Source organism: Mastomys coucha, unplaced genomic scaffold, assembly GCF_008632895.1.
Source record: "Mastomys coucha isolate ucsf_1 unplaced genomic scaffold, UCSF_Mcou_1 pScaffold23, whole genome shotgun sequence".
Lineage (NCBI taxonomy): Eukaryota > Metazoa > Chordata > Mammalia > Rodentia > Muridae > Mastomys > Mastomys coucha.
This window is the reverse complement of record NW_022196906.1, coordinates 18,237,355-18,252,097: the sequence shown is the minus strand read 5'-3', so window position 1 is coordinate 18,252,097 and position 14,743 is coordinate 18,237,355. Positions and strand designations below refer to the sequence as shown.

The 14,743-nt window shown below is 41.5% G+C and overlaps 1 protein-coding gene across 2 annotated transcripts in view; it reads right to left on the bottom strand.

Moving 5' to 3' along the window:
• Positions 1-14,306, bottom strand: part of Npsr1 (neuropeptide S receptor 1) — a 207,242-nt gene extending 192,936 nt beyond the window's left edge. Inside the window, exon 1 of one of the 2 annotated variants that reach the window (XM_031344054.1) lies at positions 14,132-14,306. In XM_031344054.1, coding sequence (XP_031199914.1) covers positions 14,132-14,278 — 147 coding nt within the window. In that variant the 5' untranslated portion in view covers positions 14,279-14,306. The remainder of the gene's footprint in view (positions 1-14,131) is intronic. The other variant, XM_031344055.1, reaches the window with a different exon arrangement.
• Between the last annotated feature and the right edge of the window lie 437 nt (positions 14,307-14,743).

The window sequence follows — 14,743 nt, the reverse complement described above, 5'->3', positions numbered from 1 at the left end:
TAATAATATTTGGATTACATTGTTACTAAATGTCAATTTTTCTCATCTTCCCTCCTTCCTTAGTCTTCTTCATTTCTTCCCCTCTTTTCTTTCTCCTCTCCTGATCTAGGATTCTAGAAGTCTGTGTTGGGTGGATCATTCATTGCTAGGTCCCCGAGAGACTTCAATAATCAGAGGTCTCTTATTACTGTGTTACAGTGTATGGCTGACATAGAAAATAGACATTAAAACATGGTCGTTTGGACATGTAAATAAAGAAAACATCTAATTAAAAAAACCATGGTGGTTTGGGATTGCATGTTAACACAGCCTAACTTAGTTTAAATATGATCAATGAAGGAATGAATCAAATGATCGATAGAAAGGACAAAATGTTTTACAGAATTAGTATTTTAGAAACTACTTTTAAGTTTTATTATGTGGTATTAGTTTCTATGTTCTTGAATATTCTTTGCATGTTTACTCAATTTAAGCAAAAACTCCTAAAAATACTGAATGTGTTAGAAAGTTAATACAATTTATTCTTATCCAAAGAGCATCTTCTTTTGTATCGATTGTTTGTCTTGCCTGAAGCTAGAATCTATTGGAGCAGATGATCAGAGGGAAGCTACATTAGAGCACAGACAATATTTCTTTCAATTATTTATTAACTTGTGAAATGGGAGAACAATATTCTTGAGCAAATACAGATTTAATATCTGTATATGAATGGAATTCCCAAGTTTGGATAATAAGCTACAGGTTAAGACCCTGGAGGGACAGAATCAATTTATTCAGAATCTTTTTGATGCTTGAAATTGATTAAGGAAAGCATTTTAATGTTATGATTGGAGATTAAAGTAAAGACTAAGGATTAACCAAACATGCTAAGTGTAAACAGAATGTCATGGGTAGGATGGTGGGGCCACTAGGGGACACTGGCAAAAGAGTGGCTTGAGAGAGGAAGGAGGAACCTTCTTGGCTTCCTGGGATTCTATGAACATTCTACTCAATTCTTACTCCTGTTCTGCCCCACCTATTCCCCCTAAAGGATGAGGTTCTTCTGAAACAGAATTGAAGGGGGAAGGAGGTCCATGTAATTTCTTTGTTTGCTTTTGCAGTGGGCAAATCAGTGCTGTTGAGCGGATGAAAAATCAGTAGCATTACAGAACCTGAAAAGCAGAAAACACAGATGGGTATGTGGAGAATCTGGGAGGACAGAGAATTTGAAAGTCTTTGAGTACTGAGATACACAGGTGCAAAAGGCAGAGAACATGATAAGCTGGGTATCCATATATATGGTATCTGAGAAGCTGGTGCTTGAGGGAACATCACACCTTTCCCCACTTGTCATCTGCTCTGGCCTGGTTGAGACAATCTGAGAAACTAGTCCACATGACTCATCTAAGAGGGCCTCCTTCTTCTTTCTCTATAACAATGCTGAGCCTAGAATTGCCATGTCTAGTCCTTCCCCCAGAGCAGAGCATTGTGTCAGGGTTGGAAAACTTGGCTGAACAGCCCTGAAAAGTACTTAGGAGTGCACAGTATGAGACTAGCTGTCCTCAGAAACAGGAAAGCCACATTTTCTTGGTTGATTTCAGCTTGTGGTTTTTGGGAGGCTTTAAAGAAATCTTGGGAAGCTGTAATGGAAAAGTGAGCCACTGTTATGCTCACTGTCCCAATAAAGTTATTTAAGTAAATGATATTTTTTTAATATCTAAAATGAGGATCATCTAAAAATTTAAAGCCTTTTCCTCCCTCTGGGGGATAAGTCTTTTTCTTCTTACTCAGGTACATACAAACTATGCTGAACTGTTTGTAATCTAGATAACAGGATTAAGAGACTGGATGGAGCCAGCTTTTGCTGTACTGCCTAACTGTGAAACACCCAAAATGACTTCTTGGTTCTCTGCTTCATTTGCAAGGCTTCTGTTTTTCAATCCTCCATTTCACTTGGGTTTTATAGCAATAAAGTTTTTAGCTTAAGAGTAAACAATGTCCATTTATAATAAAACCACTTACACAAAAATGGTTTTGCTTTTCCTCCTATAGCTAAAAACCTGAAGGCAGGTTGCTACTGCCCTTGATCTCTGGGGTTCTTTAGTTTTCCTCTTTTGATTGCAGAATGACAGGTGAGGCTGCACATATTGTATCTGAGCTCAAGGTAGAAAGATAAAGAGAAAGCAAAAGCCAGTCCCCTTTCTATTTTTTTCAGATAAAGAAAAGCCTTTATTTGATACCTCAGAGACTTTCCAACCAATTTTCTCATACCAAGGCACCATTAACAGTAAAGAACCTTCCTATGATTATTCAGGGGAAATGTGAAGGTGTGAGTTAAAGCTGACTCTAGAGCCAACTGAAGACCTGTTTCTAGGAGCTTGTTCCTTCCCAGGTTCCTACTCCAGGCTCATGTTCTGCATTCTTACCAACCTCTATTCATGTATCCCATATGTTGACAGAACCAGCACCATTTTTCATCCTCATTGCATATTGTACTGCAAAAATTCTGAGGAAAAGTACATACAAAAGGCTTTGTGTAAAACATGGTAAAAAGGACCCTGGGAGAATCTCAGAATTCTCCCCAGAATTCTTTGTCAAGTGACCTTCAGCACAGTGCCGAGTCCACAAAAGGATTCACTCACACTCAGAGGGGAGCATAGTCAGGACAGCTGACAGTCCTGTCTTGAGCATCATTTCCAGAAGCTGACACAGGACAAGCACAACATGCCGTGTCACATACATGTCTTGATGAGAAGAAAACCATTGAGCCATAGGGAACAGTCAAATGTGTCCTAGTTAAGAAGATGTTAGAGGAGGGACTCTCTAAACAATGCCCTGTGGTCCCGTGACACTTATTGTGGGCCACGCCTGTTGTCTAGCTCCTTCCATTGTTAGTTCTGTACTAATGTCTCCTTTAGTTCCTTCTGGAGCCTGAACCATGCTTCCCCTATGTAGTCACTCAGAATTTATGACTTTAAATAAAGCACAGTTTGTGAAAATTACTCACGATATTAATCTATGTAAAATTTTTATTGTGGTATAATTTATGCAAAGGACAAGTAACCCTCTTAATGTACAGCTCTGGTAGTTTTGATATGTATACAATCACTGAAATCAAAATACAGAGCAATTATATCATGCAGAGAGAGTTCCCTGAGCTTTTTTTCAAGGTATCCCCTTCTTTCGTACCCCTAGCCATGACAACCTTTTAATTTTTGTTATTGAAAGTTTGTGTGCAATCGGCAGATCACTGCCTCCCTCAATCAACACAAAGGAAGCTTCTTCTCGTAGAAGATGAGTATCAACATAGAGAGCCACAAATGTGCAGTGAGATACTCCAGACTAAATGGGATGTTTTCATCAAAACTTCCTTCCCAAGGCTCAGGGATGTATGCAGAAGAGAAGGCAGAAAGATTGTAAGTATCAGAGCTGATGGATGACTCCAAGGAAACAGTGTCTTCTAGACACAAGACTGAAGCACATATGAATTCACAGAGACTGAGGCAGCACAAGGAAGATCTGCACAGGTTCAAGTCAAATAGAGTCCTAGCACTGAGAAAGGAAAGTAGACATGGGCTCCCACCCCTAATCAAGAAGTTTGTAATTGATACCTGCTGGTAAAGGATAAATCAGTTTTGTTCAATAAAATGTCATTCAGTGTATCAACCACACTCCAGGGTAGGCCCACACTCCTGGAATCCTCCCCTCCATAACCCCTGATGCCCGTGCCTTCTTACTCTCCAATCTCACACTCCCAGTGAGTGGCTGAGCATGCAGCTCTCATATCCACATGCATTCTCCCCAGATCTCAGTATTATTCTAATTAAATGCTCCAAGGTACAGTCTTAACTATTAACATGTTTTCCTAATAAAACATTAAAGAGTTCTTCTATTTTGGGAGAAAATGCCAAGTGATTACTAGCACAAGGGACCACATGAGCCAAGCTCTTTCCTCTCTCTCCTCTACCTAGACCCAGCTTCCTAGGCAGAGCATTAGCTTTCTCTGTACTTCTTCTGGATTATATGTTTATGACTCTGCTGAGCACATTGCTTTGCTTTATCTAATTGACAGCATCTTCTTTCAAACTGACATCAAAAGTGACTATCACCTGTGTCTGTCTCCCCAGGTAGACAGAGCTGCCTGAGGGTCAGATGTCTGTGTCATCCAACTGTGCACCTTCAGTACCTAGCATAACACCCAGTTAAGCATATCTACAATTCCTAACTTAGTAGAGCAAAAGATACTCACCAAAATGGGAAGGAAATAACACAGCCTGTATAATTGGCTTCTGCAATACTACCCTTTAACTTAATTTTAGATATGATATTTATTTAAGGTTTTATATTAAGTTGAGTAAGAATGAGGCATATTTGCCTTTTCATGTGTACTAAGAAAGAGCTGAGAATCTCTTTTAATAACATGTCCCGAGTTTCTACATTAGTTTGCTTGCCTCTGAGTGCACTAATAACGCCTCTTTCGCTCTCTAGTGCGTTCACAGAGTGCAGTCCAGAGAAAACATCAATTTTTACAGACAGTGAGTGTTTTTGTAGTGGTGGGATAGTGATGCTGGTGGACACTGAGTGACTCTTAACAGAAAAGCAAGGGGTCAACAGAGATCAGAGTTCTATCAGAAGATATAGGGCTGGGAGACACCTGGTACATGCAGTGAAAAAAGTGAAAATAAGAGCACAGAAGGTGGCCAGGCAGATGTTAAAGGTCAGGAAGACCTGGATCATATTCTGCATGAGTAAGTAAAGCCTTGGAGCCTGCAAAGAGATATGCAGAAAACATATTTTCCATGCCAAACACGAAAGGATTCCTGACCCACTCAGGTCACTGTGAAATCCTGAGTCATTTCCGCCTTTAACCAGCAGGAGATGAGGACCATCTTCCCTAGATGCTACATAAAAATGTAACTACAGGTCGGCTTGCCTGCCACTGTGATGTGAGAGAAAAGAACATGAGGTATGTTAGACCACTGAGATTCTAGTCTGCTGTCCCATTTCTGTAGCATGTACGGTCTCCTGATATCAGCTGGGAATCCTATTTCCCATTTGATTTTATGATATTTCATTTGTTTGGAGGTTCCTTTGCCTTCAACTTCTCTCAGTCTTCATTTTCACATCTGGTTAAAAAAAATGAATGCTGTTTTAACATCTCTAAGAGCCAAGGGTAAGTATGAATGCTGTAAAAGGACATTGTTTTACAAACTATAAAATGACAGGAAAACTAAATTCATATATCAGGTAGACATCCATATTCCTTAAGTGGGGGGACAAGGACCTGAATTATCCTTTATACTTTTATTATGACCTCAGGTAATTTTGCTATATGATAGCCTAGAAAACTCTCATTTCTTCCTACAGTAGAGAACCATGTACTTTCTGAGCAAATAGAGCTTCTTATCTCAGACAAGAACCCTCAATGGAGTGACCATTAAGCTAATAACACAATGAAAAAGTAAGAAATGGCATCTTCCCTACATATCTGTATCTTGTTCCAAAATTTTGATAGTTTAATTAAAATTAAAACAAAGAGAAAAAGAGTGATGTATGCTATCAGGCATCAGACATCATCTCTGGAGACACACTCGGTGTATTGCTAACAAGCACTGTGGTGTGCTCCAGGGTTCCCAGAGTCTCCAAACTTCCTCCATGAAGATAATAGCGACACTCATAGGTCTGTAGGTAATATCAGGAAATAGTATAAGAGTTATATTCTAATATTATAGTTGCTAAAATTAAACACTGTTTAAGCCAATTGATGCTTCTTCAAAACTTCAAGCATTTTACCCCTTAAGTTTCTTTACAGAGGATCATCTGCTAAAGCTTCAGTCAGATGGGGAAACCAAGTCTAGAGGAGGAGTAAACAGACTAGTCACACAGGCACTGAGAGCACAAGAATTGAGTCTCTGAGAGGTCAACTACAGGGCCTGTGCTCTAGGATTCTTTGCTCTAGAAACTGAATGAAGGAGAAAACTGGGGAACATCACTGGACCTGGTGATGAGTCAGTAACCTCTCTTGCAGTGAGATGATTGAAACACAGAGAAACTAAATTTCACTAAAAAAATAAAATAAAATGCCTGCATGACCTTCTCATTTATTTGAGTCTGTAGTTATAGTTTGAAAAATACCACTCACTGTATAAACAGGAAGTTATTTCCAGGATGTTGGGATGATGCTTTGAACATCAATTGATGTGCTTCTTCCCAATATAGCCCATGTACTCATTTCCCTTCGTATATAACCTTGATTGTACCAATACAGAGTGGACTAGTACTGAGCATCTGAATTTGTCATGAGGAGTAAGTACTATAAACAGAGTAAAGAGAAGTGATTTTTTTCCACTGCAAAAGAATGTATCTTCAATGTTCCATCCTAACTGGAAAGCTATTTGTGGACTGTCTAGCATCATTCTTTAATTTATTGTCTGCTTTTCTCTTGTTGCTGTTTTCTGTGTGTGTGTGTGTGTGTGTGTGTGTGTGTGTGTGTGTGTAGTCATATCCTTGTTCACATGGGTTTGGTTTGTACATGCAGAGCAGAGGTAACTGTTGGGTTTCTTCTTCTATCTTCTTTGTTATGACAGGGCTTCTTATTAAACCTGAGGTCATCAAGTGATACTGCCGAAAATGGGGAAATTCATTTGCACTTATGAAATATCACTGGTGTAGTGGTTTAAATGAGAATGACCATATGCTCATTACTTGAATACTTGGTCATCAGGCCCTATTTGAAAATATTAGGATGTGTGGCCTTCTTGGAGGAATTGTGTCACTGGGGTTGTGTGGGGGATCCACCAGACAGAATAGTTGGTAAAATTGTAGCAAAAGTTCAGAACCCCAATAAAACTCAAAACTGAGAGCAGCAAGAGTTCAAACTATCTCCCAACCAGGTTCCTGTCCTGGAGCACGTGACCACTAAACCCCACTAGAAGGACCACGACAATCAGTTATTTATAGGTGACACCTGGAGTCCATCCCCGTGCAAATAGAGGGTATCTAACTTCTCGGACTGAGCCAATGGGAAGATCTACCCTAGATCCCACCCCACCCTAAAAATATTGATAAGGTCCATGTCCACAAGAAATAAAGTACATGAGGATTTCACTGAAGATCGTCTAGGTCTCATTGAACTGTACCATTCCAGGAAAGAATTTCCCCTCCCAAAGCATTCATCTCTGGACCTCAACCTTGCCCAAAAAGCTGGATGCCTGCTTAACCGCAGCCACTTCCTGCAGTGGCTCTGGCTCTGGCTCTTAGCTGGCTGTTTCATTTCACTGCCTGCCACCAACTCTGGGCAGTATTGGCCAGAGAAAGGCCTGGCAGCCCACCTTGCTTGGGCTTCCCTGCAGAGAGCTGTAACACTTTGGCCACTCTGACCATGTTGAGGCCCCACAAGGCCTTTCATTCCTGCAAGCCTGGCTAAACCAGCTGCCCCTGGTATACAGACCAGCAAAGATGATCTTTGGGGTTTCAAAGGCCCAAGTTACTCACCCTCTCTGTCTGCTTCTCATGGATCTGGATATAAAAGTCTCAGGTACTTCTTCACAACCTTGTCTGCCTGTATGCCACCATGTTATATGTTATGCTTCTCATAATGATGACAATGGACTAAACATCTGAACCTGTAACCAAGCCCCAATTAAATTCTTACTTTTATGAAAGTTGCCATGATCATGGTGCCTCTTTACAGCAATAGAACACTGACTAATACAATCGGGCACATCAACCACTCTCCAGGGCAGGCCCAGGAATAGTTGGCCAACATAAAATTGGCTCCATGCGTTTCATGCGTTTTTAAAGGAGTGCTTTTTTTTTTATTTTACTTTGTTATTTTTTGTTTTATATTTTTGTTTGTTTACTTTGATTTTCACGTGTGTGTGTGTGTGAGAGAGAGAGAGAGAGTGAGAGAGAGAGAGAGAGAGAGAGCAAGAGAGAGAGAGAGAGAGGAAGAGAGAGAGAATTGCAACAGGAAGTTGGTTGTGTAGGGAGATGGTAAGAGTCTAAAATTGCTCAAAATTCTAGAAAAGCATGACCAAAATATATTGTAAGAAAAAAATTAAATAAAATAATATAGAGTAATTTTTCAATAAATAGGTTTAAAGGTGCACACACATGCAGGCCTGTGTACCTGAGGCTTTACACGGAGATCTCTGGTCTGGACTGATGTGAGAGTTCTGGCAAAGGGAAGCAAGCAAGGTCAGGGAAGGGAAGTCCTATCTGCTGCTGCTGTTGGCTTTACCTTTGTAGCTGCTGTGCCCTCCAGGTCACTCAGTTACTCCATGCTCCCTGCACTGAGTCGGGTTGGGCTGGGCCAGTGAGAGACTTATTAGCCAGTGAGGAGTGCAGTGGAGCTTCAGGCGTCCCTTTGGGAGAGCAGACTTCTTCCAAAGTGTTACAGCTCTTAGAACAGAAGGCTCAGATGACGGAGTAGTTCTTGCACACCTTTAATTCCCTGGATAGGATTTATATACAGTTTTGGGGGTCACCCAGGGTTTGACTGCAGGTACTTCTCATTGGTTTGGACTGAGACTTTAGGGAAACCTTATTTGCATGTGGGAAGTCTTGGTGCTGCTATTATGTGACTGATAGGCACACACCTCTCTGTGGGGGGGGGGGCTCTGGGCAGCTGTAGCTGAGACAGAAGCCAGGGGCCTAGGAGGCGTGGTCGAACACCTTCTGTTGTCCCATGCAGGTGGAAATTATCATCCATCGGGTCTCCGAAGTTCCAGACCTTTGCTCTACCAGGACCAAGTTGTCTGCACAGCCCACCCCTCCCCATCAGGATCATTTAGATTAGAGAGCCTTGGCAATGAATATGGAATAATACCACAAGAAGAAATTTTCCCATTCCAGGAAGAAGGCTGAAGAAATGGGAGTGTTGGATGGTATGTGGTATGAGATATGAGGAAACATGAGGCAAGAATAATTTCATTTCCTCTCCTGGTTGGAGACAGAACTGGATGAGAAGGTGTTTGACTTGTGAGGAGACCACATGATAAAAGGAGAAACCAGGCTCTAGAGTCCCCCGATGTCATGACAATTACACATGGACATGTTGGGAAAAAAGGGTGCAGAGATAAAAACCACTGTTTTCTGCAGCCCAGAGCTGGCTAGAGATGATGTCAAATTTCCATTCTCTATAAGGTTATGGAGATTTAGCAAGCAAAGAGAAAAGGAAAAGGAACGACTCAAAGACCAGGAACCTGAAGAAACTGTCACAAAGGGGCACAGCCAGATAGTGGTCCAGAAAAGGATGCACGTTCTGAAGGTTCAATGGAACACTTCCTTTCAGTTATTGCCCTTTTGCCCTGATGCTAACCTGGTGGGATGAGGATCCAACCACTGTCATGTTTTCAATAAATATAAGGAGGCTGCCCATGAACTTAGATACTTTCTTACAGTCAGTGCCTGAGAAAATCCTCCCTGAACTGAAATCTCTCCAATGACTAAGTTTACTCTGAATTAATCAAGATTATGCCTTTCATATTGAATGTATTAATCATGTAAAAATTGAACAGAAGGCAATATCTTCCTGCACTAGTAAATAGCTGGTCAAGTTGTATGCCATCTTTATGAAGCTATCAACAATGCCTATGTTTTATAAGAAATGACATTGGATTGACTGCACACATGACTGAGTCCATACAGAGGGGAGAGTTGCCCCACTGTTGTATTAGGCTTTTATAGAAGAAGCGATTAGGAAGGAACAGAACCTTAACAGACATTTGCCTGAATAGTGCTAAGTAAGAATTCCCCTTAGGGACAGCCATAGTATTAGACTGGAGAACTCAAGTAGACATACTGAGAAAAACCAATTAGAAGAGAATTTAAATGTACATGATGGGCTTTAGGGCAGGCAATTAGGACACCAGGGCTTATAGGGAATACAATAGGTAAAGTGGGGCTTTCAGAGGTGCAGACAAGTCAGCAGGAGATATTGAACTGAGAGCTACAGAGGTGGAAATGCTGGCATAGGGCAGGCAGATAGGGTCTTAGAAGGGAGCTGTCTGACTCAACAGAGCCTGTAGTCTGACAGATGTTTAAGAGCAGTTTTGACTGCATTGTGTAGATAATTGGGGCAGGTTCTGTTACAGTTTGCTTTTGTTTAAACTGGGGAAAAGGTCATATCTGAAAAACTGCCAGCAGGACAACAAGGCAGAGAGGGTGGACACACACAGTGGGCAACTGTATTCTAACAGCACAGAGGGAGTGATCATTTACATGCAAACAATAGTTAAACTAATTAGAAATCATTTCCAAGTATGCAATGAAGGAGCCTTGATGGAGGATCATGATTAGGTAATGTTTAACAGTCTTAGTTCACATTTTCCCTCCCCCCTTACCTATGAGTAATAACGCTGAGTTTGATTTGCATTATTTTATAATTTAGCTAATTTAATGATTCAGATATATCTCCCTCCCACTTTCTCTAAATTAGATGTCTCATCACTCACTAAGTTCCAGAAACCATGCTAAGAAGCTCACCTGTAAAATGAAAGGATTTTGTGTGAAGGCTTTTGCCTTTGTCTTGTTTTTGGACAAAACTATGTACACTGTTATGAGTAAGGTACTTGAAAACTGGTGGGTTCTCAAAGCTAGGATAATCTCTCAACATTACAGCTTCTCAACTATGGGAGATAAAGTGGATGCGAAGTGTGAGGGATAGGAACTGTAAACTGAAACACACTAAGGCTGAAGCTCACAAGGCCTTGGTTGAAAAGTCCTAGACTTTTCTACACACACAGATATTGAGGAAGTAACTGGAAGGCAGGCTCACACCTGACTGCCCTTCTAAGTTTTGGGGGAGTCTGACATGCTTAGGAGAATGCAAGAGTGTGGGACAGTGAGAGCTGAAGTTAAAATGGAGGAGGGGGTTAGAAATGGATGAAATTGAAAGGTTCTAAGCTTGAGGAAAAGAAAAAGCACAAGAACACAGGGATTTTTGCATCTTCTGCCAACATAACTTTGGGTCAGAGAACAGGAATGCTAAAACAATCTCAGAGATGTGGCCTAAAAAGGTTGAAACAGCCTAAGTAAGTCTATGATTGGGTGGGTGAAATTTTCTAGGAGTTATCCTGACATTGAAGCAGACCCATTATTGACAGAATCTCAGTCATGGGAATCCAAGACTGACTTTAGTCTCATTGGCTTTGAAATGGAGTAGGTATTAGGTGAATGTGTTCTTTCCCTTTGGTGAGTTCAGTCGGCAGAGACCACACAGGATGAGGACAGACTGGCAGAACAAATGGTCTCTCACCAGGTTCCTCCACTTCTTACAAGGAGAAAGGCAATGTTGTGTTGTCCATTTCAATGAAAATTGAGGACAGGAGAAGAATGTTATACTTTGTTCATGACCCAACTGTTTATCAACTGTCTCTAACTACTGGGTCCAGGACAGCTTGTGAAACCAATCTAAGGAGCTCAGAGTCTGTAGCACATTCATCCAACAAATACTACTGCAGGAGCGTGAGAGCTTTGTTAAGTAATAAGACATGTAGTCCAAGAACCTGAGGAGTGCCGGGTGGTAGTAGCACACACCTTTAATCCCAGCACTTGGGATGCAGGTGAATTTCTGAGTTTGAGGCCGGCCTGGTCTACAGAGTGAGTACCAAGATAGCCAGGGCTACACAGAGAAACCCTGTCTCAAAAAAAACAAAAACAAAAACAAAACAAACAAAAAAAAAGAACCTGAGGAACATAAGGTGTGAGAGGTTCTTGGGGGAAACAACCCTGGCTGAACCTTAAAGTACAGGTATAATTTAGATAAACCCAGAAGAAAATGGAAATCAAGTGCTTATGCCATGAGTATGAGAATGACAAGAGCTTCCAATGGAGGCAGAGAAAGTTGAACAAGTGGCTGTACAGCAACTGCTGTTGTTGGAATTTCCACCATGTTGATGCCTACCAAGGTTTATTTACTTTTTCTCACTCTTCCCAATTTATGTTTCTTTTGCTTCATTTTTCAAAGGCAATATGAATTAAAGGAAAACATTTAGGGAGTAGTAAGTAGGGCACATTTTTGACATTTCATGTTAGAATTATGAGGCATAAAAGGAAGCACAGCTAAGAAAGGTTTGAATCGCAGGCAGGTTTCTGTATAAACACTGTAACAGAACTCCTTGTGCTCAAAGGCAGCTACAGAATAAAGTTCTACTAAGGTTGAAGCTAGGTTGCTAAGGCTTACCCCTGCCTCATTTTTGTATACCTGAAAATTTCTACTTTCGTCAATGAATAAATTTCTCACAAATGAAGCAGTACATTGAACTGCTCCCAGTTCAATGGGCACAATTCCTTTCTGCTTCTCTTTGTGCACTGGCCAGTAGCCCAACTACAGGAATGAAACAGAGGGTGCAATTATCCAGTGTCTAGTGACAATGACATCTTTGGAACAGAGTAGTAGAGAGCCAGGGTGCAGTGATTGTTTGTGTGTTCAAAACATTTCCTAAAGTGGAATTTAAGATGGCAAATGAGCCTTCAGCAGAGAGTGCTTATTGCCTGGGCCTTGGAATCATAGTCTTATTGTTGATTATTGTGTCTTGGGGGACGGTATAGTCTCTTCAGTATGCTTGCTGTCATGTTTCATAAACCTCAAAGGCAACTTGGCAGTGGCACTGCAGAGCCCAAGGTTCCTGGGCACAGGAAGCCTGCTGAGAACCACTCTGGAGCATGGGCTGGTTTCAAAAAAGGCAGTGTTCAAACACTAGTTAGAGGTAATAAAAAGGTGTGCTGAGCAAGTGTGTGTGTATGTGTGTGTGTATGTGTGTGTGTTTGTGTGTGTATGTGTGTGTGTATGTGTGTGTGTGTATGTGTGTGTGTGTGTGTGTGTGCATGCGTATGTATGTGTGTGTGTGTGTGTGTGTGTGTGTATGTGTGTGTATGTATGTGCAGGTTAGGTAAGTCTAAAGGACTGGGTTCCCTAAAGTCAGCAGTAACTCACTAACTGAAAAAGCTGTCTGACTCGCTGAAAAGCTCCCAGCTGAAAGTTTCATTCTAAGAGTTGGGAGCAGAGACTGAACCAGAGAGTAGAGGGTGGATATCATGGTAAAAATAAGTTTGACTGTAAAGCCAAATCATTTGGAAAACACCAAAAAAATTATCAACAATCGCAGCAAAAATTGCAGTAACTATGGTTTATCTGGACGAATTGTCCTTTGGAAATGAAGGACAGGCTGAAGACTGTGACTTAGGGAGATGACGTACACAAGGCACCCGAGACCGGGTGGGAAACGGCCCCACCACTCAGGGTCTTTATGTAGGAAGCATCAAGCTCATATTTTCTAGACACCTGATTTGTTCTTGTCCACTAGATCTTTCTAGAAAACATGGGGCAATAATAGCTTAACGAGAGAGTTATGGTCCTTTGATATTGCGGAGGTGAAACTCACCACATTCAGATTCATTTTATTTATTCAAGACAGCAACATGGACAAACACTACCACCAACAACTTAACAAAGAATGCATTTCTGTCTAATGTTCATTGAGAAGGCACAGACAGGACTGAAGGGTCAACCTGCCTTCTACTCTATCTTGATGTCAGCCACTACGGCTTTCCAAGCCTCTCATGTTTCAGAAACAAAAATGAAAGGAAACAAAAATCCACAACAGTTCAATGATCATGCATTGTGGAAAAATGTGTAATGGAAAACTTGCTATTTTTGCTAAAAACAGACCCTTCACGCACTACTCTAGGGTTAACTACAGTGCTCTCTGCCAGTGGAACAGAGAGTGAAATATCGCATTGGTAAGTGTTGCTGACAAGTTGCAAGTTTACACAGAAACAGCAAAAACATATCACATCTGTATTCTTAAGAAACCACAGTACTGAGCTTTGGAAATATGAAGTCTGATTATTTAAACTTATCAGGTTAGGGGATTCCCCCCTCCTTAGTTAAGAAGGAAAAGAAGGAAAGAGAGAAAGAAAGGAAGAAAAAAGAAAGAATGAGAAAGAAAGAAAGAAAGAAAGAAAGAAAGAAAGAAAGAAAGAAAGAAAGAAAGAGAGAAAGAAAGAAAGAAAGGAAAAGGAAAGGTAAGAAAAAGGAAAAAAAGGAGGAAAAGGAAAGAAAATGAAAAGCATCCCTAGCAGCAGTTAAGATGCTCACAGCTCTCACCTGCCCCACTTGTTCCAGCCTTTAAGTCAGGGCACTTACCTTAAAGGATGAGTAGAAGGAGCCCCACTCCTCAGCCACCAGTGCTTCAGTGAAAGTCACGATTTCAGTGCAAGCTACTGGGGAAGAATCTAGCATCGGCACAGTCTGGTTGGCATAAAAGCTGCCCTCTGTGAGGTTGGCTCTCATGGCTCAGGCAGGGTCAAGTCTCACTGTCTGCACCTGCAGCCGGATGAGAGAGTTTAGTTAGCCGGGGCAGCAGCTGCTGATCGATTGCTCAGTGTCTCTTCTGCCTCTCAAGGCTTCTGGCTATTGCTCACCAGAACAGAACGCAGGCACAGAGCCCTCCCTGAGCCCACCTCACTGAAGAGTTCTGCCTGACGACAAGGAAGATCCACGTGCTGTTCTGTCCTCTGCACTTAGGATCCTGCAACCAGCACAGCCCTCATCACCATCCCACAGATCTGCCCAGTGTGGTCTCTTCCTAAGGGGACACCCCAAGGCCGTGCTCTTGCTTCCTGGATAGGCTTTCCTGTCCAGGTGCTTTCCTAGCTTGTGTAATAAACCTTTATCTCTGCCCCAACTTCCACTTAGGAGTAATTGGGATATTTAGCTGGTCCATTAATTCAGGTCATGTTTGCGCTTCTGAAATCA